Genomic DNA, 25,165 nt, shown 5'->3' on the forward strand with positions numbered 1-25,165 from the left:
TCAGAGCCTAAACTTTTCACAGGGACCAACTATGCTGAGATATTTGCATAATATAGTGCTTCAAAAATACACAATAGGATCTCTTAAGTTATTTTACGACTGTCATATATAGGTAGGTATATTCAGTTATTTTAGTATTGCTATTCTATGAGGATTGTATAAGGACTATTCCCCTGTTTAAAGTAAACCCCCCAGGCTACAGTTCACCTGTCTACCAGCAGATGCACCTGTCTCAGAGTCACACCTCTACCTGCTGGCTGCATTCACACGGAGATGTCCCGCCCTCTTTACTCAAGCTCAGTTCCTATTGGACGGCTGGCGGAGTGAGCGGTGCCAGTGTGGAGCACCTGGTAATCAGTCATCGGCGGGGCTCTCGGTGGAGCTGCTTCCAGCGGACTGACTACACAGCAATGCGGACGAAGGGCAATAACAAGGGGAATATTCCGGTTTTCTCTAGTAACCCGGTGGGCTTCATTAGGCTGTGAGGCGTAATTTAAAGAGTGGTTTCCACCCCGAAACCGGCGAGAAAGGGACGTTCCTTGAACTGGAAGCAGCTCCGGGGCGGATATTTTTCCCCGACGAAACGCGTATCCACATCCGTATTCCAGGCTCCTGTGCTATGGAGTAGTCTGCTGGAAGAATGACTGCTTGAATTTTTATACTGCCTCGTAGCCTTTAATTTTTTGGCCACTACTGCTTCCCCCCTTTTCCCCCTTTTTTTCTACAGACTCGCTATGGTGGACTCCAATGCCATGAGGAAGACTTTTGTAGTCCCGGACATAAAGCCATTGGATTTGTATGATTGTACTAAGGCAAAAATATGTGCAAGTGTCGGATGGCTGTTGGCAAAGTCCTACGGCAATGCAGGTAGGTTACACTCCAGGCTACAGGCCCTGGTGATCCATAACCCTATTCATGGAGATCTTTTGAAAACCACCATCCCTTTGTAGTCCGCCAATGTTTATATGCAGTTTACCGAAGCGGATACATGAAGGTGAACTGCGCTGTATGTAAAGCTCAGCGATTTTGGGCACAAAGAGCAGCAGCAGATGAAAGGAGGGGGGGACCATGCCCTGTATGCATTTATAACTCGTACACATGTCATTTGTTCTCTCGCAGTGGGTGGTCACAATTGATAGGTATGTGTCCAAAAAAAAAAAAAAAAAAAAGGCCTCCTTCTTAGGCCATATCACGCTAACCCACTCTGTCGTGTTTCCAGCAGCCAGACATCGGCCATAAATTGCAGCCTATTGTGTATGCTTAAATGTTCTTATGCGATTTGGCTTCATACAAACATGCAGCAAGGGGCGTAGATGGGTTTTAGGACTGTTATTCACTCCCAGTGTTGACAGCTACTAATATCCTTCCTCCCACATATAGAAAAGACGACTCAAAATAGTGCATATTTACGATTTTGTGGCCTACTAGAGCAGATAGACTGCAGAGGCTGTAATACAAAATGCATCAAAAGGGAATTTTCCTCAAGTGTCCCAATAGTCAACAAAGCCCATGAGGCGCCTCTGAGGAACCATCCGGCCTTTCAATGATGCGCAAACACACCCACTTGAAAAAACATCCTTTTGCTGTAGACAGTAGACTTATCATAAAACATGTTTGTGCCTCGGTTTCCCTGAACTTTATCTTAAAATAGTGCCTGTACTGACCTTGGAGAGATAAGTCTATTAACATAGGAGAATTTGTTTTATAGGCCTATCTGGTGGCCAGCAGATTTCACAGAGAAAGCAGCAAAGCAATCCTGTTTAAGAATAAGCACCAATGTGCCATGCTGAGATGTGTGTGTGTAAATAAAAGCTCAGGGTCAGTCAGTTCTATGGTAATAGTCTAAGTTTTAGTCACTCAGTTTTGGCTGGTAAGGGTGTTTCAGTTGAACAACCTGACTTATGTGTTACGCAATCCCAGGACATGGTTCCAGGGACCTCCAGGCTGCTGTTTTTTTTCCCTCTCTCTCTCTCTGTTGTCTCTGTCTGCTTTGCTTACCACCTGAACCACGCCCTCTGGTCAAAGTCACCCTCCATACCAAGCTAAAGGAATGAGGACTGACACTGTTGGTAGCGCAGTGTGCTCCTCATCATCAGCTCGATGACCCTGCTGAGATAGCGTTGAACTGCTGATATTTTCCTGCAAAGTCAAAATGACATCACCAAGTGGCTTCCCAGAAACACAGCCGGGTCGAACAACAGATAGCACAGCGGCAGCCAGACCAGGTCATCTAGTCTTAATCAACTTAATGATGGCAGTATAGGCCGCAAATGGGCTTTCATGTGGGCCACAAACCTCTCCAGTGTTTTATGCAAATAATGTGCGGTGTTCTGTACAACCAGACTGTAGCTTAGCCTACACTGGGAGGAGGGTAGGGCCTAATGACGATTTACGAAACAAAACAAGCCCAAAAGATTCTTATTCTCATTTAGACTAAAAGTTAATATGCCGGTTTAGTAATCTATAGTAAGACTGGCCATGATCTTGGATTTGTGAGCATGGATAAGTCACTTTCAAAGCTACAAAGCAGGGTAATCAAGCTTGACAGTTGATCAAAGAGTGCCTCATAATTCAGCTATGAGTTGGTGTCTTTACTTTGAAAAGAGACCAGATCTTCTTGATTCTCTTGTTTCCAGCTTTGGAGGAAAAGTGCTCTCGTGAACTTTCCCTTTTGATTGCACAATAACAGTGTCTGTTGTGCTTGCTTATATTCCATCTGAGCACAGCATATCAGAATATACGGCCCATCTTATCCCCGCTCTTCTGGTCATCAGTCTCGTCTCTATATTGTCCTTGGAATATTCCAGCAATGAAATTGAAGCTTCTTTGTACATGGATGTTGTAAAACCCGTGTTTGTTTAGTACGCTTGAAACCTGTTGCTTTAGCTCCACCTAGCTACAAAGCTGCTTGGATCATATTGAATCCTGTTGGAATGATTAGTCATCCTTTCCTGTTCAGTGCAACTGGTGAGTCAACAGGAGTGGAAGACCTGAGACGGATGTTGGCATGCTATTGGTTTTTAGCAAATTGACACTGGTTTAAAACATACAAACTAAGGTAAACTCTGTGATGCAGTGACTGGCTTGTGCAAGATGTGACAAGATAATAGTATTAATATGTTACCTAAAAAAAAAAAAGTTTCTGTTAGGAAATTCTCTTTTCACAAGCAGCTCTCCACAGGGAGGACAGAGGTCAGCAGCACTGAAGTGTGTATTAGGAGCTGTTAGGGATTCAGTGTTGGACTTGACACTGCTGCAGGGAAATGCCTGCAGAAACTAGGGTTTCTACCCGCATCCTCTGATTGAAGGATTTTCTCCCTAAATGTTATGCCACTCTGTGATACAGCATTGTTAATTGGTAAATTATTCAAAAGCTTTTGTCTGCAGTGCATGGCTGTGGTGGGTGATGGGCTACAGCATGCCCAAGGGTGTTGCAAATGTCATATTATGGCTAAGTGGCTCTGAATTTACAGGTCAGTGTGAGACCCCTCATATGCATGATGTTTGAGGTGTTTACAGTGGTCTGCTTTGTCCTGTTCAACACTGCTGTCACATGCAGATGGTGCAGTGATAATACATGATCATTGGTTTCAGTGGATTCAGTTATAATTGTCAGTTTTACGCCTTTGGTCAAGGGAAAAGGGAGAATGATTTTTTTTTCCTACAGTCAAATCATTTGGTGTAACTGAAATGTATTGATTACTTGAGATAATATTTCTTGAGGGTATGAGCTAGCGGTTGCCTGATGTTTCATCTTTGGTTTTACAGCTGCCTGTGTCTCAGTGGATGCTGGTCCAGATGTGCTGTGTACTAACAGTATTACAGCTCTAAATGACTTCTCACAGGCCTACCATGTTTGCGCTGTTGACAGTTATGTATGTTTCTGCCAATCTTATGGCAAGAGGCTTTAGGTCAGTTCATTTTTTTCAGTCAGGTGTTGGGATTAGCATTATCACTGAGGAGCAGAGGTCACGTGTGTGTTACAGAATAACACAGCCCTTCTCACCACTGCTAGACTTTGGGGCATTAAAACAAGACCTGGCTTTGTTCTAAAACGAGAGCATATAATTGTTCCCATTTGGTCCTTTCCACCACATGATGAAGACTTTTATAACTCAAATTTCCAAAACACATGTAGAAGCTGCTGGCTGTGACCTTGTCAAATACAGGTATTGTTAAGTATTCATTTTGCAGAATGTGGCACAGTAAGTAAAAATACTCCCTAAACAGTATTTTCAAATCTGGGAGACTGCAGGTAGATAATGCTACTTCATATTGGTTAAGCAAGGCTTATGAGAGTTCAGATAACACATACAATATCATTGCCATTTTAGGCCCAGGTTCTTGAGGCAATACTAACATTGCACATGTGCACATCTGAGGTCTTATGAATTATTGAATCCATGCCAGGATTCTTGAAAGGTTCCTGCAAGACAGCCTGACAGCTTAGATTGTTCAATCCAGCAGGTTTTTGCAGACTGCTGTGCCATATAATTAATGCAAAGCACTTCTTAATGTTCATTGTTACTATGACAACCTTCTTGATATCCAACGCTGGTCAGTCCACTTAAGTATAAAGTGGGACCTTCACTGAATACCCCCACAAGAGCTAGCTTAATGCACACTGCTTTTTATCTGACCCAAGTTTGGATGTGTTTGTGTTGCTTCGTGGCTGTTGATTACTGTCAGACACGTGTCTGAAATGTTTGTGACATGACCAGCATGCTAGCTCAATCAGTCAATTAGGTAGAGGGACACATGATCCCTTTTATCAGCAGGCTATCAAACCAGGCATGCAAGTCAGTATAGATATGAGATACACTGCTGAGCTGACTGCAGCCATGAAGACAAGTCATACCAGCTTAACTGGACTCTATAAATGACAGTAAATATTAATGTGCTGATTTATGTTGATTGAATTTAAAGTATCCCCACAACAGCGTACTGCCCCTCCTCCTCACCATTCACATACCACGTCCTGCTGAGGCAAATTTAGCCTGAGCGGCCTGGGCTCAAATGCGGTCCAAACCCTTTAGACCTGTCTTTCCCGCAACCCTCCCCTCGCACACGCACACATACATATAATACACACATATGTGCATATAATCGTTCTTTCCTGAATTATGTCAAGCATCAACTTTTGGGCCATGATCTTTCAATATTAACAGTTTGACGTCTCAACAATAACAGTGTGATACTCGATTGATTTCTGTAGCGAAATGTTCTTTTTGCTTTCCCTCCTCTGCAAGGAGGTGACAGTTCAGGGTCAGCTAAATAAAGCGCGGGGACCCTCAAGGTTGTATGGATTCAGTGCTTTGCTCAATGATGCTTCAGTAAGGCAGATATTTGCTGACATGAGGGCTTGAACCCCTCCGCTTAGGTGGTGGTCTCCATGTTCCTTCTACCACCCTGATAATGTTAAGTCTACAGAATTATTTGCATGCACATATTTGACCTTTGCCCTCTCCCCCACACCAATAGATAGGCCCCAAACCCATGACCTGTGAGAGTGACAGAGAGGCTGTTGCTCCAGTTTGTGTAAGTTCACAGACAGTAGTGTTTGCTATCTAAATATTACCCTAGGTTTGTGTTGATATCAACACTATGGAGAAGTTGTACTTTTTTCTGGCTAGTGCTTGCTTGCCTTTCATGCCACCATTTCCACACCATTTCCTTTTACTTTTTCACTTTAGGTGTTGCTTTGGAGTGAAGGTGCATAGCTTTTGGAAATGGTGCATGAATTTGCAAGCTTTCTGTTTTTCGCCCATTTTTTTTCTGTGATGTGACGTGACACACAGAGTAGTCATTCATCGCCAGACTGTCCCATAGGGAAATCATGCCCGTATCAACCTCATTCATCTCGCTGAACTGTGGCATTTGCATCCAGCTTTGCATTCTGGGTAGATTTTTCTATTTTTTACACAATGTCATTGTGGGACCATGGTTTCTCTTAATTTTTCCATGTGCATTGTTTTGTCTAAGCTACCTGTACCTGAGACTAAATGTTTAAATTCCAAAGGTTAGTTTAGTGCTATAAAGGCACACAATAGTATATTGACAACAAAGTGGACAATGCGGCGTGACTCAATATAATTCAAAACATATAGTCATCATAGAGTGAGAGTGAGCTGAAGAGACAGAGGCCAGGGCATTGTCTAATTGTTGTGAGGCTGGGTGTGTAATTGTGTTGTCTGTTGTCAGTGGATCCATTGTAGGACTTTAGTGACACAACAACATGTAACACCTCACTAGTCCCTTGGCATCGGTCTTTCTTTTCAATCAGACACACACATAAGTCACTCAGGCTCTCAGGTATACACGCGACACATTCATGTGTGTGTTTCTTTTCCATTTTCAAGCTGCTGGTGTGTCAGTTTTTGAACTTTTGACCACAGGGCCCTTTGAAAAACAGAGCTGCCTTGTCCAGGATGTTTTTTGTGCAGATGTAGGCTATTGGATTTGGTACCGGTTTCTTCGGGTCTGAATGTCGAGGAACCAGTTTGACAGAAGCTTTGTTGGGTGTGTTTCAGGATAATGTTTGCTCTGATCTTATTTCCACAGAGGAAAGAATAACAATTCTAATTCTATTTAACAATCTTTGGCTCGTTGCTGATAGTGCTATATATGGCTTTACCACACTTTCTCTTGGTCAAGACACGGAATATGATTTTTCCTTGTTTCCATTTTATAGGTTTGTGTTTGCAACATTGGTTCACATTGCATCATTGTTCTTTGAAATACATGGGTTTACATCAGCTCTGTGAAGCTGTGAAATAGAAAGTTTCAGAGAAAGTTTGTCCAAAAAACTTTTTTTTTTTTTTTTTTTCAAAGCGTTAAAAAAACAATTGGCAGTGTATGTCATAATCTGCAGATGCCAACGTCTGAGCTAGTATGTCATCACGTCCCACTGACCTTGATGCCTGCTTATTACTGGATATGTTCACTAGCTGTTGCATGAATCTGGACAATTGGACGCACCATAATATCTTAATTGTGAAAGGAGACTTGACACCGTGGCATTTGTGACCACTTGAGTTTTCACACAAGGAAATACATGGTTTTAAATACTGGAAAGATGAAGTTGCAACCTGTGTATCAAGTTTGCCACCACATCCACGGAACTCTGGCCTTTTGATTCAGTCACTGGGATTAGCATTGCCGCCAGCATTAGCCTTTCTCCTGGCTCCATTTCACTCGCACTTACTGTAGATGCACACACATACACAAACAGACACACACACACACACTCATACAATCTTGCTTCATTTAACCCTGCTCTGCTCACTCACTCTTATGGTTGTAGCTGTAGGGTACATACCAGTTGTCTTAGTCTGCCACTGCACCTTGCAGAAAGCGAGTTTTCAAGCCAGCAAAGGTAGTTATTCTGTTACATAACCTTTTATTGTAAAATAATTATCTTTATTTGTGGTGTTCATTGTCTGAAAAGAGAAGGGGACTGGGAAATGATAGGAGGTGTTCGCACCATATAGCCTACTCCCTGTCCCATTACAAGAGCATTCAGAGAATTCATTCATCTCATTTTTCTGTCTCACCCATGACATATTTTTTGACTTGTTGCAGTTGTAAATTGGTGAATGCAATTAACTACCTGTTAGGATGCAAAACCAGCAGTGCCTGAGGTCCTGAGAAGGGGTGTAAAACTGAGCTGAATAAGAATAACATTAATAATAATAATAATAATGAGAATCGCTGACTGCGGTGCAAAACTGAAGGGTAAAAAAACAAATCGTCCAATGCAAAATACATGCTACAAAGTGCCTTGTTTAAAACATATCCACTGTATCAGAGACATCTAACCACCCACACAGCTGATAATTAATGAATATACTGATGTTTTTTTTTGATATTTGTAGGCTTTTGCATTGTTGTTGTTTTTTTCTTTACCTCAATTCTCTGAAACAAAAAAACTTATTTTTGCAAATTCGACAAAGTACAGAGAACATTGGAAAAGGTGGTGGGATTTTTTTTCCCCTAATGTACAAAACAAATTGAACCGAAACTGAAATTGTTACCCAAAAACTGCAGTGCAAAAGATTTATTGAGCCATTACACTCGTAGTCCTGGCAACTGCAGTTGAAAACACTGCTTAGAGAGAGTTACTCCTCCCAAGAATCTACCTGACTGCATCTGTGTGTTTTATCTCCTGTTAGAGAATGTACCTGTGGAGCTGCGAGACCCCTTCTACTGTGACCAGTATGAACAGGAGCACCTTAAACCGCCCGTCACACGCCTCCTGCTGTCCTCAGAGCTCTACTGCCGCACCTACAGCCTGTTACTGGGGAGTGCCGGGGTTGAGGCACACCCTAAAGACAATGCCGCCTTGCTGCAGCTCCTGGCTAAGAGAGGAATAGCCCCAAAAGACCAGGACACGGCAGTGACGGATGCTGACCTCCGACACAAACCCATCAAAATGGTAAAAAGGGGTGTGGTGTTTATATTGGGACTTATAATCTTTTCTTGGCTATAGGAAGAATAAACACTCCATGTCATTCTAGCAGGCAAGTTTATGGGTGGTGTTCCCCACAGACTGATTGAAGGGGACGTCAAAGCTTTTTGGGCTAGAAACTGCCCCTCATGTCTAGATCAGTGCAAGAGTATCTCTCTTCACAGCAACCCAGGGGGCTATGGAAAAATAAAGGTGGCCGGTTGGGCTTGTGGATGTAGGGACTTGTTTATGCTTTGATTTTAGGGATTAAAGGACATCAAAAAAGACCCCCACCCATTTCAGCCTGGCCCCCTCTCCAACATGCTGCCCCCCGCTGATCCCTGAGGATGAGTGGATCCAGCTGTGAGGACTAGGGCAGCCCAGGTTGACACTGGGGGATGACAGCTTTAAATCCAGAGTGTGGAAGGGAGGGAGGGAGGGAGGGAGAGCCTGGAGAGGTATACAATAGGTGGTCCCCATCAGATGGAGAACAATGGCGGAACAGTTCTGGTGAAACTGGAGATGCTGTGCTGAGAGAATGCTCAGGGCTGGCTCAGCGAGCTGAGGCAAGAGAAACTGGTTTGTCTTCTCTTGACACTGAATCTCTTTCTTGCTCTCTCTGTAGTACACACGATAATACGGTCTTAAATTCTCCAGCTTTTCATGTCCAGAGAGCTAAGTTTATTTTCAAATAACCTGTTGTGGTTCCCCGCAAGAAAGGGAACCTTTTAGCTTTGATGGTGCTTCTGCTGCTTTGTTGCATCAGTTGTCAGGGCAGATCTTTGCTGTAACCTAATTTTGAAGTATTCAGTACAATTCCTCCCTCCAAACAGACTTCATTATGCAGTGACATATAACCTCCTTTCCCTATCTATCTTGGTTCATGCCCATACTGGCAGTGTCTTGAAAGCCACGGAGGAAGGCTCCAGGGATCTGTGGGGATAGTGTTCTCCTTGTAGTTAGGTGAAAGCTGTTTGCGTGACTGTCTCTGCAACTAATGATCTGATGTAAATATCCCCACCCCCTGGAAAAAACAGCAACAACAAAAAACAAGGTGATTAAAACCAGCATTTTTCTGCATGTGGCCTTCACCAGGATTTTAATCAATAAAGTTCTTCTTCCTCTTTTATGTGGCTGTGTTTTTCAAGTGCTTTACTGCCCCTCTCAAGTGGCCTTTCCAGCACTTGTCACTTTGCTTGTGCTGTATGAATTGTGAATTGCAGTTAGGGTACATACGACACGGGCCTAATAAATTGTGTGTGGCATCTGCAATGTGTCCCTGAAACCGATGAAGCTCAAAATAGCTGAAAATGACAAAATTGTTCTTTCCCTGTGAAGGACTTTGTCCACCCCTTTGTGTGTCTTGTTGCCCCTATACAGTACATAGCTGTATGTACTTACACAGCTTTACAAAGACAAGTTGCCTTACATTTCTTGTACTTATTTAATAACCAAGTAATTTGATGTCACTAGACTGACCTCCTGGTGGCTGCATACCCCCGTGTGCTTACAAGGCATGCACTGGCAAAGACAGGCATAATGTAGTAAAAGGTGATAAAATGGCAGTCATGGTGATAATCTGCTGAACCCCACAGTATGACTCTTGTTAGAGTGCTGTTGCTCTAATGTCATAATGTTACAACTCTTTGTGAGTGTGTATTTATCTACTTGCTTGTATGCCACTCACCTCTGGGTGATACTGCCAGGCCAGACCGTGGAGCATCTGAGCTGTCAAAGCCCTGTCGCTAAACCCCCAAACTTGTCTGTTAATGTTATTGCTGCTGCATTTACTGTTCGCTGCAGTGCTGTGAGCTTCCCAGCCACTGCCCGTCCCTGGGCTGCTCTCTGAGCATGCCTGCTGCTAACTGGCACTGTAGCAGCAGTGTGGCAGGCAGAGAAAGTGGGTCATGCAGCAGCAGCATTAGAAGGATGGAGCAACAATGTGGGCCTTGGCCAGTAAACGGCTTTGGAGCAGCAGCAATCTGCTGCAGCACTGCTTGATATTAAAGCTCTACATATAGTATCTGTGTCAAATAGTCACATGACAATAGTGCACGTATATGCAGACACAAGCCGCAGACACCCATGTTGAGCCATGCTTGAGCCATGAATGACAGCCACTCTGTAATTGTAATTTAATCTCTCCAGACGTGCATGCTCTATTGACAATTTACTTCTGTCATTGATACCTCACGTATCTTACATCATTGCTATTCGAAGCATGCTCAACCTCAGCTAACGCTGTGCCATACATATAAATGCACAAGTGTAGGGTTATCCTGAAAGGGAAGCTTTGTAGACAGTGTTTCCTTCTCTGGAGTCGTCCACAGTGATGGGGCGTCCAGTTCGCTCCATCTCGTGTTTGTCATACATCTTAACTGATAGCTGTCCCCTTGGTGGTGGCCCAGCCCCCATCACTCCTCAGATTGAGGATAAAGATCTGTAAAGATTAGAGATAATCTGCCATCCAGACTGAACGTCATCATCCACCAGTGGATGACACACCAGAGACGACCACTAACTTAGCATGCATGTAGCCTCTCTTGAAAAATCAAGCCAGTTTGTCACTTTTGTAGTTTTGCTTTTTAACTGCTATGTAATCATAATTATTTATTGCAAATAGACTGTTATGGATTATGCTAGATAGATCTATACTTGGGGTTATGCACTGGTTCCCACTGTGACAAAGTAAGTCATGTAGCCATAATGCGGCTAACCCTCTCTGAACCCCTGTTGGTTTTGGATAGGCACTGACACTTTGTCTTAAATCATACCGCTGTGTTGGCAGGTTTTCGGTCAAGCGAGCATCAATCAAGAGCTTAGTTGAAATTAGAAGTGGCAGACTCTATCCCCGGATCAGGAATGCAAAACATCATCTCACAACATTTGCTCTGCCATGGGCCTTAGCTGAGGGGAAACTAATGTAGCCTAGTAATTAAACTTTTCTGTGGTGATGGCTTTTGTTTCGAGAGGAGACAATAAAGCAGTTTTGCTAGATGACATAATTGACCTCATAATGTGGTGTTTTATATGAAATAGGACATTATCCAAATGGGTTTGGATAATGCTAACTTAGACTGCTCTTCCTTGATTCAAGATTAAGGTATGTTAGTGTTCACAGAACCATGTGTTTTTTAGAGGACCTCCTGTCCAGCACCCCCTGCTGGGTCCCAGACCTGCCTGATCCCCTTGTTTGTCTCCATCGCTCCCCCAGTAGGCATCAGGCGCTAGGCTGGGGGGATGGGGTTAAGTCATATTTCAGACATAATCAGATTTTGCCTTCATCATAATCTCACTTAATGATCTGCAAGATGCCTTTGCATTCTTTGCTTGGCTCTGTTGTTGACATGTGCAAGCAGATTTGCCAAATAGTGTCGTAATGATTTCATGTTGGTGTGGTTAATTGATGGGGTATTAATTTTTCCTCTGCCTGTCACATCGGGTTTAGTGGGGGGCTAACTGTGTGCTGGCTGGAGGTTTCCAAGCCGAGAGCCGGTGTTAAGCCTGGAGCGCCGAGCACTGCTGTGGTCAGGCTTGCGTTGAGATGCATTGTGGGTCAGCTGGTTGGTTGTTATGGTGATCTGGCAGGCTCTGCACTGTGTTCCAGAGTTGCTCCTCTCTCCCCCCTCATTAGGGAAACTTGTGATTTGGCTTAACAGGCTCTCCAGGGTTGCCGACGGGAAATCCACTAACACCCCCCTTCGTCTCCCCTTTCATTCTTCTCTTTTGTCATGAATTATCCTCTACTCCCTCTGAATAATTACTGTACAGCATAACAACAGGGCAGGGCACTCATCCTCTCTCCTGTCACACAAATCTTCACTCTCACATACTTTTACACTGCAGATTACTGTGGAACCAAGATAAATCAGTTTATTTTAAATAGTTATAATATGGTCTGCAGCAATCGTTCGATTAATGACAGAATCTAGCTCAACATCCATCTACTCTGACAGCCTATGATCACTGCCAAGCAGCAGTGCCCTGAATAAGTCAATCCAGGTTGGCTCTGCCTAGACCCGCTTTTGGCAGTTGCCTCAGATCTGGTCTCTGTATCAAACTATTTGTCCCCCTCTACACTGCGGTCATTTCAGCATATAAGCCATGTCTCACAGACATACAAGCAGCATCTCTTGCCCTGGCAGCAGTGTTTGTAGGGCAAGCCAGCACAGGCCACACAGGTCCGAGTGACTGACTGCAGCACATCCAGAGAGCCAGGCCCAGTGTTATCTGACAAGCCATTGCTGGGATCGTCTGCCCTCCCTGCCCCAGTGATGGGTCTGCTCAGGTCAGCGCTTTACATCAAGGTTGAGTAGACAGAAACACAGACAGGCCACATGCATGCAGCAGCAGAGTCATCAGCACTCAGCAGGGGCACCGTAAGAAGTTAAAGTAAGAACGTCCGGGCTCTCCGGTGGAATTTGTAAGTAGTTATGCAGAGCAGGCACTGATTTGCACAGATTAGGCTCAAACCTGAAGATTGGGGGATTGAAGGAATGGCCCCCTGACTGGAATGTGTTTATTTGCACCCCGCCTATGTTCTCTGTTGGTCAGAGTTAATTATTATAGCACAGAGCCTGTTGCTGTCAGCCAATAGTGAAGAGGGAGGGGTCCCATTGCTGCTGTGTCAGACGGCAACTGGTATAGATTATGTAGAACACAGAGTTACACAGATAGAAGACACAAAGATGGAGGGATATTGATGATAGGGCGAAAGATGTGATGATAGAATAAGTACATGGAGCCCCTAATTATCTGGCACCAGGGGAAAGCCAGAGTCAAACATTGCTAAAATCTGTTTTGTCCAAAGCTGGACAAAACAGAAGGAATTCTTGATTTATTTTGATAGAGAATAGTACGAGCTAAGGAGTAGGAATGCTGCCAAAAGAGCATGAATACTAATGAGCTAATGGGTTTAGAAGACGGTTTCTCTGACTGAGCTGATAATGTTGTTGGCGGCGTGTTTTAATGGCCTCGGGTATTAGAAAGGGCTCTGTAATGGACCCTGACTATCAGAGAGAATGTTGGCTGGAAATGTGCAGGCATGTTAAATATATGTTGGCAAAAGTATTACTGTTTGGTGTCTGTGGTGGTGTGGAAAAAAAATAAAGTTGAAGTCGGTTTTACGCTCGTGTTGTGGCTCTGATGCACGCACATACACACAAGACACAGTCATGCACATGCCAAAACTATGAAACTGGGTAATACCTGTTTCTGGCACAGAGCGCATTTCCTTCTAGTTTTCCCTGGCAAACCAGTTACAGTACCTCATTTCATCCTGCAGTCTCACACATGAGTCATACAGCCATATTTCACTGCAGAGTAAAGGGGGAAGCAGGACAAAAGGAAAGAGCAAATAAGGAGAAAGCAGCTGAGGAATGGAAATCCTTATATCTGGGGTGTTATCATATTATATTGATCCATTTCCGCCTTCATGATTGTGTGAATGTAGGTCCAAAGTTCAACCACAGACACTGATACATGTGCTTACTGAGGAGTCCCGTACTAGTTCCCATCTTGTCAGTGTTTTTGCTGACTCAGGCCCGGACCCTGGAGACCCCTAGAGGCTGGGGGTGGTATATAACCTGGAGCAAAGAGCAATCCCCTTCCCTGATCTGCATTAGCACTGAGCCATGCACTGCCAGAGCCGTAGAAATGTCACTGGCCAGCATTATTGTGTTAGCAGTAATTGATTGATGCTGTAAATGCTGTGTGGGCTCTGTTGTTCCGCTGTGTCTGTGTCCTGGTGCCTGACAGTTCCTCCTCTCTTTCCCATGTGATTGGTGCAGAATGCCCACCTAGCCGTGATGGATGCCCTGATGGCTGTGGGTGCTATGGAGACTGTGGCTGTGGCGAAGACGTGCGGTGCTGCCGAGCTGCTGGGTGGAGCTTCCGGCTGGGAGGAGGCTTTGCTTCATTGGGTTAACGGGGTAAGGAGCATGCCTGAAATGGGCAATATCTCTCTCTTGGCTTTATTTTATTTATTTATTTATTTTTTTGACATTTCTGTTTTATTGGACAGTTACAGTAGAGAGAAACCGGAAAGACAGGACAGAGAGAGAGAGGGGATGACATGCAGCAAACCCCCTATCTGTCTCTTTTGGTTCAGAAACAAGAAATAATTCAGTGCATTTTAAAAGAATGACAACATTACAATATATTCTCATGACCACTAACACAGTTCACATTAACCATGCTTTGTTTTCTTACTGTTTGTCTCAGTTAAACCAGAAGCTAAGAGAGCGTACAGAGGGATCCCAGAGTGACCCATCTCAAGCCAGCACAGAGCCCCAGCCTGTTCAACCCTCTGTGAGTACTCCATTACACACACACAGCATAGCTCTCACTCTTGCTAAACATCATCATATCCAAACACATCATAATCTCTCTGGGATTATGCGCTTTTTACTCTTACATAAAACATTTACTTTGAGCAAGCACATGAAGTGCAGTGTATTAAGCGTATCATGTGTTCATATTGTCGTTATCGCTGCACTTACCAACTCGCAAGCCTTGCACCACTCTCAAATATGAAAAACCTAACAAATATTTGTTTTTTGGCACACGCTAAAGAAGAGGGCACTTTTTCCTTTATCGTTCTCATTTCAAAAACTCGGCACCATCATCACAACCCTTTCTCGTTTGTCTAGTTCTACCACTGTAGCCTTAATAGTTCTCCTGTCCCCCATTTTCCTCTCTTTCTCTGTCTTCTTTCCTCCTTCCTCCTCTCCGACAGTGTCCTACTCGCTGGTACTGGAAACTTGTTCCTGTAAGTTCCCTGCTTTCTTCTGCAGCCTGACCCCCACCCTCCCACCCCTTGTCCCTTCATCCTTTCAGTTTCTTCATCTACTTTGTCAGCAAATGTCTGATGGTCAAGTGTGTTCTCTCTCCCCATCTGCTGGTGTGAGAATGCTAGTGTGCCCCACATCCTAGTCTGCATTAAACTGCGCACGTCGCCTTGCCGAGGTCATGGGGCGAGGCAGGACTGGGAGGGGCAAGGTATTGTTTGTTGATACTCGAGTGGTGCATGAATCACAAGCAGTTCTCTACCAGGCCTCAAATTGACATTTACAACCTGTTCCTCTGGTCCTCCGTGAGACAGAGAGAGGTCTGTGTGTGTGCGTGTGTGTGTGTGTGTGTGTGTGTGTTTTAGATTGACTATGGGGGATGATAACAGTCAGCCTTCTAGTCAGCTGGTCAGTGCTGACAGTGAGCTGTTTGTCTGTTTTCAGTGGCTCTACCTGGTGTACTCTCTCTCTCTATTCCTGTCTTTCTTTCGCTCTGCCTTCTGAGACCCTCGCTCATCCCACTTTCTACTGACAAATTCCTCACTGTTTATGCTCTGATTAAATTACTGGCGTTTGCCATTTGCCTGCACACCTTCCCTTCCTCACACATTAGCATGATGTTTATTGGTTTTCTCTTTTCATCCATACTGGAACTCCTTTTGAACGTTTTATGTGTCGTGAGGCGGTTTGCATTAGTGTATATAGACTTAATGAGCATCCACTTATGTTTTCAGAGACCTGGCTTTGTTTGCTTTAATATCAACTAATATAACAGATACTTCAAACATTAACGGCATTAGCACTTCACACTGCAGAATAGTCCGCCTTTCCCATTTAGTAGCTCTCCCTCTCTTTTCATCTTTTCAGATCCGCTACAGGAAAGATAAAATGCAGTCCATACAGAAACCCATCTTCCCAGTGGTGAATGAAGTCAAAGACCTGTCCAGTGGTTGTGCTCTTGCTGCTGTCATACATTATTACTGCCCGGGCCTGCTAAGACTTGAAGGTATCAGCACACCTTGTAATCATGAGCCATAATAGGGTGAATGGCACTGTCTTTGTCTTTTTTCTTAGTGTGTGTGTGTGTATGTCAGTTTTGATGTTTTTTTTTTTATCTTCTCTCTATGTAAGATGTTTGTATGAAGGAGTCCATGACTACAGCAGACAGCTTGTACAACCTGCAGTTTATTCGTGAATTCTGTGACAGCTGTCTGAAGAGCTGCTGTCCCTTGATGCTGGAGGACATGCTCTACACACCACAGGAGCTTCAGGTACACGCACAGAGACCCCGAAAACACCGAACTGACCACTAAACCCGCAAATCTGTTGAAACTGAGTTTGGTATTGTCCTCCTCATGCCTGGCTGACACATTCTGTGTGATGTTTTCAGTGCAACTTGTTGAGCTTCCTATCAGAGCTGCTTAACTGGTTTGAAGTGCGAAGGCCAGAGTTTGTTCAGCCAATAGACACAGCAGGTACGTGTGAACAGTTTTATGGTGCCTTGTAGCTGTAATCCTATTTGTAAAACCACAGCATGCCCAGGAGTAACAAGTAACAGGAGTAACAGTGAGAAACTCTAATAAAGGTTTTTCTTTTCCTCTAGATGGCTCCAGACCAGTAACACCAACTAGTTTGAGTGGTAACAGGTACAGAAGCTTCTTTACTCCTTTTACCTTTGTATTCTGGTGTATTCTTTTGAGAGAGAGCACTTGTATGAACTCAAGAGTATTTCTTTGTTTCCGGTGTCATCTTGCACAGTGGCTCTCCATCTATCTTCAAGAAGCCCTTCCTCCCTATTTCCTCCCCTGCGTCACCAGCAGGTGTGTCAGGTAAGAGCAACATCAAGTTCTGTAATTGTTATATCAACTTTTTGTATTATTATTTTTTTTTCCTCTTGCCTGTTTGTGTTCTTGTCTCCTTCACACATGTTGGTCAGTGCTTGTTTGCCTGGTCCTTGTGTATTGTTATGTGTTGTAATTTGGCACTAACCAATATGAAATGTCATTGTGTTTTGTTATTTTTTCATTATTGGTGTATATTGTTTTGGTTGATTTGTGCATCCCTGCGTGGTGTGCATGCCTTTACTTGTGTCTGTGTGTGTCCCAATATACTCAGGATCTTTGACTCAGTCTACCTCAATGTCTCATATAGAAGGAGTTGGAAAGACATGGAGCAAGAAACCTCTCAGGTAGGCCCCCATATATTTACTTACACACTGTGTGTATCTGTTTATTTTTAGTGTGTTTATACTTACTTGTGCTTTTCTGCCCAGCCGCCCCTTGTCAGCAGTGTCCTTCAGCATTCCCTTTGGCCTTGACAGTGATGTTGACATCGTAATGGGCAACCCTGTCATAACCCGTTCCGTCAGCTCAGACCAGCTCAATCCAGCAAACCAGACCATGACCCGGGTGCCCTACACCCCTCCTGAAGACCTCAGCCATTTGCTTAGCAAAGCCCCTGGTCCCAATGGACCCCAGAGAGCCTCCTGGGCTACTCAGACTCCCAGCATTCCCCGTCTGGCAGAGGAGAATGGCCTAGCAGAGAGCGAGACAGGAGAGCTGCCTACCATTGAAGAGGCCCTTCAGATTATTCACAATGAAAGCAAGATGGAGCCTCGCTTACACCCTGATGGTGCTCCTGATGGTTTCTACCTCCACTCTCCTGATGACCCTGCTAGTTCTAGACATAACAGCAGCCCTACACCCATCAGCTGCTCCGCCCCAACACGCTCAGGAATGATGTACCGACCCACTGGAGATTCCAGAGAACCCAGTCGCACCAGAAACGTCTCTGAATGTTCAAGAGATGATGACTCTGTTTTGAGAGATGGCAGTGTAGACTCGGATGCCTCAGAAGACCTCCCTAAGGCCCAGTCCACCCCAGCGACGCCTGCAGCTGGTGCACACTCTCTCAAGGAAGTATCTGATAGTGGTGTGAAGATGACCAGCTTTGCAGAGCGCAAGAAGAAGCAGACTGTGGATTCTCCCAAGGCCAGTGAGCCCCAGGCTCCACAGATGACATCCTGGGCACAGAAGTCTGAAGAAAGCCCCAGCAAAAACCCACAACTCAATAATGAGATGTCTGAGCTTGGGGCTCGGCTTGAAGAGAAGCGCAAGGCCATTGAAGCCCAGAAGAAACGCATTGAGGCCATTTTTGCAAAGCACCGGCAAAGACTAGGCAAGAGTGCCTTTCTGCAGTTGAAGAAGGAGCAGCGTGAGGAGGAGGGAGAAGGGGAAGAAGTAAATGGCCAAGTCAGCACCTCCTCCACAGAAGAGGACCTGTGTCGCTTGACATTGGAAGAAAGACTGGCTCAAATGGAGGGGGAAGAGCAGCAGGAGAAAGACAAACAGCGCCCCTTAGTGGAGGAAGAGGGTAATGTTAAAGCAGGGCTTCGACCTGACAAACAGGTTACTTTCTCCAAGGACAAGGCAGGTACACAAGGGGAGAAGGGGGCTGGTACACCTGGTGAGAAGATAGTAGCTCCTTTAGGGGACTATAACAATGCCGTATCCAAGCTGACTGCAGCCCTGAGCTCCTTACAAAGCGACATGCATCGGCTGTCTGAGCAACAGAACCAGCTAATCAGGAAGAAAGCTGCAGCACCTAGCAACAAATCCTGGGTTATCCCACAGAGCCCAAAAACCTCCACCCCAGCCCCTCCACCTGCACGCCTGTCACGAGAATCAACCCGGGACCTAAATTCTGCGTCATCCTCTCCATCGCCATCCCGCAAAATCATAAACCACACTACTCCCCCTAAATCTCCCCAAGTCCATCGCAGAGCCCAGTCTGTTCCCCCTAAAAGCCCCAAACACCACCACACTCGACCCCTAGACGTCAAAGTCCCAGCCCTGTCACGGGTTCTCACCCCACCTCAAAACGTGGACCGCATCCCCCACCTGCGCCGTGTAAATCCCTGGCAGTGCCAGGTCCAGACTTCCTCGTCCTTCTCCATTGGCTCCTCTGACAACCTGGATGAGCTGCGCTCATCTGGACCTACTCCTGTCCCTTCACCGACTCCAATCCCCACACCAATTCCCACCTCAACTCCCCTTCCTCCAGCAGAGGACGCACTGTCAGATGCAGGCTCTCATGATGATCACAGTATATTTAGCATGGACCTGGAGGCTGGGTCCTCACAGGGGGCTTTGGCCAGGACAGAGCGCCCTACAGGTGGGGCAAGCAGCTCTGGAGCCCCGTCAGAGTGCTCCTTCGAGAGTGACGTTCCTGCAGCGGCATTTAATGGCAAACGCAGCAGCCTGATTGAGATCTCCCTGTCAGCTCTGAGAGGAGACGGGGAGGAAGAAGACCAAGGGCATGACATCTTCTCTGATTCTATGAGTGACATGACAGAACCGGAGATGAAGGGAGGAGTCGGTTTCTTTTTTAAGGTAAGTGACTGAATATTATTTTGTCTGCCATTCTGAATATTTCTTCATTTCCAGTATGAGTGTAACACTGCTTCTTTTTGCTTGTCAATAAGGATGACAAGGTACGACCGGAGGATGAGATGGCTCAACGGAGGGCAGCATTGCTGGAGAAACAGCAGAAGAGAGCAGAAGAGATGAAGAGACGCAAGCTCGAGCAGGAAAAGGAGAAAGAATCCAAGTGAGACATATTTAATCTTATCAGAAATCATAATTGAATACAAATTCATGTTTTAATAGTATAATTGTGGTATCACTGAAGGTTTGGAATTCTCAATTCTCTGTTAAACAAAGGAATGTTCTCATAAAATTCAAAATTTGAAGATAGTTACAATGAAATGTTACAGCTGATAATTGAAAACAGTTGAGAAAAATTACATTTAAATACATGAGTTGATGAATGAGGTTTAATTTAGTTTGAAGTGACTTACTGTGAATAAATGAATCCAACTTAACCCACCACTGTTTGACTCTGTAAATCTCTTAATGTTCTCTTCAGTTGTTTCACAATGTTAGTGTCATGTACTTAAAATTTACACATCACTTCCTGTAAATTTAGTAAGCCCCAGTGGATGATCATTGAAGGCTGGGGGGACAAAAACGAAGACAGACCTCAGACCCCAGGAACTCCCCCAAGTTCGTGGACCCCACCAGCGGAGGGGACCCCCCAACGCAGAGGAGACTTCACCAGGCAGGAGTATGAAAGGAGACAGCAGCTCAAGATCATGGAGGATCTGGACAAGGTCCTAAGGCAGAAACCCACCACAGTTCGTGGGGTCAAGAAGCAGAGACCCAAAACTGTGTTCCGAGATGACTCAGTCCTCTCCCGTAGCCCTGCCAAGGGCTTCATGGGTAAATAGTTCCACTGCTCTCACATATTGCTCTTTGACTTTCATAATTTCACCTTCCCCCCTTGACACTTCCACCTGTACATTTTTGTCCCTCTAATCTCTCTTTCCATCCGTCTTTTCCTCTGCTCTGCAGGTACCAAGCTGAACAAGGTGTACTCCCACTCCACCATGAACCTTTCCTCCATGGCTAATGACGCTGGAGGCTTGGCAGTCAGGAAGTCTCCCAGGTAAGCTGCCCATTGGCTGTAGTTTGCATTGTCTTGAAAAATGTCTGGATGCATTGGGGAAGGAAGATCCTTCTTCAGCCTGAAATAGATGAAAAATGACTTTCACACCTGGTTTAAAAATCTTTTACTAATTGTGATATATCTGTTAAAAGGATATATGTAAAACTGTGGGCAATTTTTTCCCTAATATTTTTAAATTGTAATTGCATCATCTCTATTTTCTAGAAAACTGTATTTTAATCGAACTTCATGCATCAATAGGCATAAAAACTCCTACCAACACAAGATGCACACAGATATATTTTAACAATCGCCCGGTCTGCCCCAGTCATCGTATAAAACCTGTAACTTCAGCCTTCAAAATGACAGTGTGTGGAAGGAGTTTATGGTAATGCGTTTTGGCTTATGCACTCCAAAAAGCCCTGTTTCTACAACACATGGTTGCATTCCGGTGATTGGAAATTATTTATTTTGAAGAATCTGGAATTTGTGAAAAGTTTAAAGATGATGAAGTGATCTAAGTTCTATTTTATGCGATAACTCATGGTCCACAGCCTCCTAATTAGACTCTTTTGTCCCTCTAGCCGCTCACATTCTCCCTCCAGACTGATGTCACCAGGACGGATGAATGCCCACAATGGGGAGAAGGACTGGGAGAATGGCTCCACCATCTCCTCTCCTGCCTCAATCCCAGAATATACTGGTGAGTTATTTGTTTCTTACTATGAGACCCTACGATTATATACACCAATTAGGCATATGTAACTCAAATATCACAACTGAATATCTTAATATTGTATGGATGACTATTGTTGTTTTCATAAGATACTGTATTTATGCAAGCATTTTTTGATAAACAGTCATTAGCAGATATGACGACCAAGCAGGTGGAGGCAAATAATCAAACAGTCTAATAAATCTAATAGGAAATTGCATCCCTTTACTGTAATTAAACCTCTAAAATCACAATGTTGTAACATCCAAAATCCCAGATAATATTTAGTATTGTATCATGAGCTCAATGTAATGTTGATATGTCTTTCAGATGTAGTGCCAAGCATTGTTTTGCTGGTTATTTGACATTTGTAAATTCTGTCTTTCAGGACCAAAGCTGTACAAGGAACCTAGCTTTAAGTCCAACAAGTTCATCATTCATAATGCTATCTCTCGCTGCTGCCTGGCCGGCAAGGTCAATGAACCACAGAAAAACAAGATTGTAGAGGTAAGCCACTCTGCTGTTACAGAGTCCACAAGGGGAGTCCACCTTAATTAGGCTATAAGTCACTGTGTTCCCTGGTTATTTACATTCCCAATTACTCCTGTTTTGACCCACTCTGTCCTTTACTCTTTAGGAAATGGAGAAGAGCACAGCCAACCACTTCCTCATTCTATTCAGAGATTCCAGTTGCCAGTTCCGCGCAGTTTACACCATGAACCCTGAAACTGAGGAGATGGTACGGCTCACTGGTATTGGCCCCCGCATCATCACTCCTGAAATGGTAGAGTCCATCTACAAGTACAGCTCTGACCGCAAGCAGTTCACTGCCATCCCGTCCAAAACCATGTCCATGAGTGTTGACGCCTTCACCATCCCCAGCCACTTTTGGCAGAAGCGCCCAGGAACTCCTAAGAAGCTTGGCACTCCCAAATAGAGATCTCATCTCCAATGCAGCTTAAGACCCCATGAGTCAGGGAACCAACTCTCAGCTGGACCCTTACCCACCTCTATGTTTGGCCAGTGTTGCACTTCAGATTTTTTAACTTGTTCATTACCCAGATATACTAGTAGTGGATGGTTAAAGAGTGGATAGGCCTGTTGCCAGTTATCAACCTGGATCCTGAGAATTACTCAATCCATTCTATACGTCACAAGACAGAGGACCGGACAGTCAATCACTACAGTCACTTACTCAGCCGTTCCTCTTGCTTGGTCTCTCAGGAGCTTATGATTGGTTCTGCCTGGTCTACCAAGACTGTAAAATAATTTAATTGGACTGATACTGTCTGGATGAAGAATTCTCTTTTCCCTTACACCCCGCCTCCTCCTCCTGCCTTGCCTTACCCTGCCCCCCTGAGTCATTTGTGTGACTCTCATGGTGAGAGTAAGAGGGGACAACTGCACTGCCTTTGCCCACAGAACAATATTTTGGGCCTGAGTAGTCCTGCCCCCTCTCTATTCTACTTGCTTTTCCTTTTGCTGCCTTTTCTTCTTCTTCCAGGGCTCTCTCTCTCTCTCATCTACTGAGACAAGCAGCTCAGCTCAGATAGGAGATCTCAGCTGAATATAAATAGCAGGTAACCCTGCTCTATTATGAATGTAGGGCACACACTAACCACTCATTCCATTTAGGGGTGTTTTCACTGGTTGGTTAGGACCAGAAAATACCATAGTGGGTGGTTCCAGTGGGGGCTGCACTGGTACTGGTGGCTGCTGTGGTTGTCTGTCAGTGGACCTGCACACCTATAAACTGCCTGTGCCCCCATAGTTAAGAGTGCACTCCATTCAGCTCCAACTTTCCTTCAGCTGTAGACATCTGGATGTTTTTTTTTATACTAACTTTGACATGTGTTTGCTGGACAAATCGCTTCAGCCTTTGAGAGCTGAAAGAAGAATGAAATTCATCTGACTTTTTCCTCTTGCTGTATCTTTTTTTCATTTTCAATATGTGATGAATGGAAATGTTACCTGAGCTAATCTTGAGAAACAATACTGGAACATGAAGGAGGGCGTTATTGTGTTTATCATGACCTGGATACAGCTCTGTGTGAAAATGATAATCAGTGCTGATTTAATATATATTGAATGCAGTTTATTGCTGATTTCTTTGATTTTTGACAATGATTTGTATAAAGTAAGTTGACCTTTGAAAGCTACAAATAAGCTAGCCTGCTGCTTAAGCATTTAGTGAGATGTATGTATGAAAAGAGAATGAGTGAATGAAAATGAGTAGAAATTGTCAAACAGCTGAAACTTGCTGAATTCTTCAGTCTAGGGATTAATAAATCCTGAAGTTCATGAGTAAGCTGTGTCTCTTTATATGATGCACAGTTTGTGTGTTCTGGCACATAAACAGTAGGTTTCTTGATGAAGGATTATTCAGGACTCTAAGAGCCCTCATCTTCTCCAGAGTCCCTAGAGACTTCATTTATGAATGGGGGAATGTAAATGGCCATTTTTTTAAACAAGTGTGTCCATTCTATTAGGAAGAGGCCCTTCACTTTGCAATTACTGGTATCCAGGCCAAAATAACCACAAAATTTGTGGAAATTTGGCCTTGCTCTCTCCCCTTGCCTTCTTTAGCACTACAGCAGCTGACCAGGTGCAGCTCATATGTGTCCTGTCTTGTTTCACATCACAGACTGCCTCGAAAAAATGTATTGTGTAAAAGAGATTCCAATACAGTGTGAGAAAAATTGTCAGAGCAAAATTTTGAGAAAAAAAAAGGTAAGATGCTTGATTTAAAGTGTGCATGAATGAGCAAATATGGAATTAGTGGATGTTTGTATATATGTGTTTGTAAAGAATAGTATGTGTGTAGTCAAAACACTATATCCTGATTCTGTGCAATTCTCCCCTAGAAATGACTATGTCACCCAGAGGTGTATTTATTTGGTATGGATTAGATGGTGCATTTGATGTTTAGTTTCAATTTCTATTATTTATGTCCTTTTTGGTTAAGGTGGTGATTCACTCATTCATTTCATTCATGTCTTATTTTGTCCTTTTCTTTCTGCTCTGTCATGACATCTGTGCCAGCACAGTAACTGTTTGTTTCATACACTGACTACCAATCTCTCCCTGGCAACTGGACCAGACAAATAAAAATCCTTTTTAAATCATAAACATCTATGATTTTTTTTTCATGTCCGTCTTTAATTTCTTTGCCCATTTTGACTTCATTTTTTTTGTTTTGTTTTGTTTGTTTTATTTCATTTTTTCCCCTTATGTCATTTGAGCATTACAGTTGGTATTACCACGTAGCAGCATTAGCCTCAGGGCCTGTAAACTAAATCCGTATTGTAGAAACCAACAACATTCACATGTTACAATATTCTCAGCTTCAAGTACAGACATACCTAACACGTAAATATCAAATTTCTTTATTTCAAAGACTTTGTTACTTCCAGTTTGGGGACTTTCTGCTTAACATTTTAAGCATAAGAAAGGCTACTAATTATGGCAGTGTATGGATCTCAAATCCATCCCAAAAAAAAAAATACTGACATTAAAACCTTTAGTGGCTTGTATGTGTTTGTTAATACTGCTGGTGATGGGCACTTGGGTGAAGCATGGCACAGATTAAGAAAAGCTCCCCCTCTGATGTTGATCCAGCATTTTTCTCCTCATTTCTTTGAATGAGACAGGTCAGGACAGCTACAGTGGATAGGATTTTTCCCTAGCCAGGGTGTCCATCAAAAGCAAACA

The 25,165-nt window shown here is 44.0% G+C and overlaps 1 protein-coding gene across 3 annotated transcripts; it reads left to right on the plus strand.

The window, feature by feature from the left end:
- Nucleotides 1–353: 353 nt before the first annotated feature.
- Nucleotides 354–24,583, plus strand: camsap3 (calmodulin regulated spectrin-associated protein family, member 3). Of its 3 annotated transcripts, none has more exons than XM_030057423.1 (17): nt 354–867; nt 8,172–8,434; nt 14,236–14,376; nt 14,669–14,755; nt 16,102–16,240; nt 16,366–16,505; nt 16,625–16,709; nt 16,838–16,880; nt 16,993–17,063; nt 17,350–17,422; nt 17,507–19,625; nt 19,718–19,842; nt 20,221–20,513; nt 20,646–20,739; nt 21,324–21,442; nt 21,843–21,961; nt 22,092–24,583. In XM_030057423.1, exons 1-17 carry the CDS (start codon nt 735–737, stop codon nt 22,389–22,391), a joined length of 4,344 nt encoding a protein of 1,447 aa, XP_029913283.1. In that variant the 5' UTR covers nt 354–734; the 3' UTR covers nt 22,392–24,583. The 3 variants fall into 3 exon arrangements, with proteins under 3 accessions (XP_029913283.1, XP_029913284.1, XP_029913285.1); XM_030057424.1 differs by having other exon boundaries at nt 17,386–17,422; XM_030057425.1 differs by having other exon boundaries at nt 16,993–17,054; nt 17,386–17,422.
- The last annotated feature ends 582 nt before the right edge of the window (nt 24,584–25,165 follow it).

This window comes from Myripristis murdjan, chromosome 8 (genome assembly GCF_902150065.1).
Source record: "Myripristis murdjan chromosome 8, fMyrMur1.1, whole genome shotgun sequence".
Classification (NCBI taxonomy): Eukaryota; Metazoa; Chordata; class Actinopteri; order Holocentriformes; family Holocentridae; genus Myripristis; species Myripristis murdjan.

What these genes read in the sequence shown, in the direction of transcription:
- camsap3 (XM_030057423.1), top strand. Translation starts at nt 735, where the DNA reads ATGGTGGACTCCAATGCCATGAGGAAGACTTTTGTAGTCCCGGACATA. An exon ending in ACACACCACAGGAGCTTCAG is followed by an intron (nt 16,506 to 16,624) that starts GTACACGCACAG and finishes TGATGTTTTCAG; the next exon opens with TGCAACTTGTTGAGCTTCCT. An exon ending in CTCAATCCCAGAATATACTG is followed by an intron (nt 21,443 to 21,842) that starts GTGAGTTATTTG and finishes TCTGTCTTTCAG; the next exon opens with GACCAAAGCTGTACAAGGAA.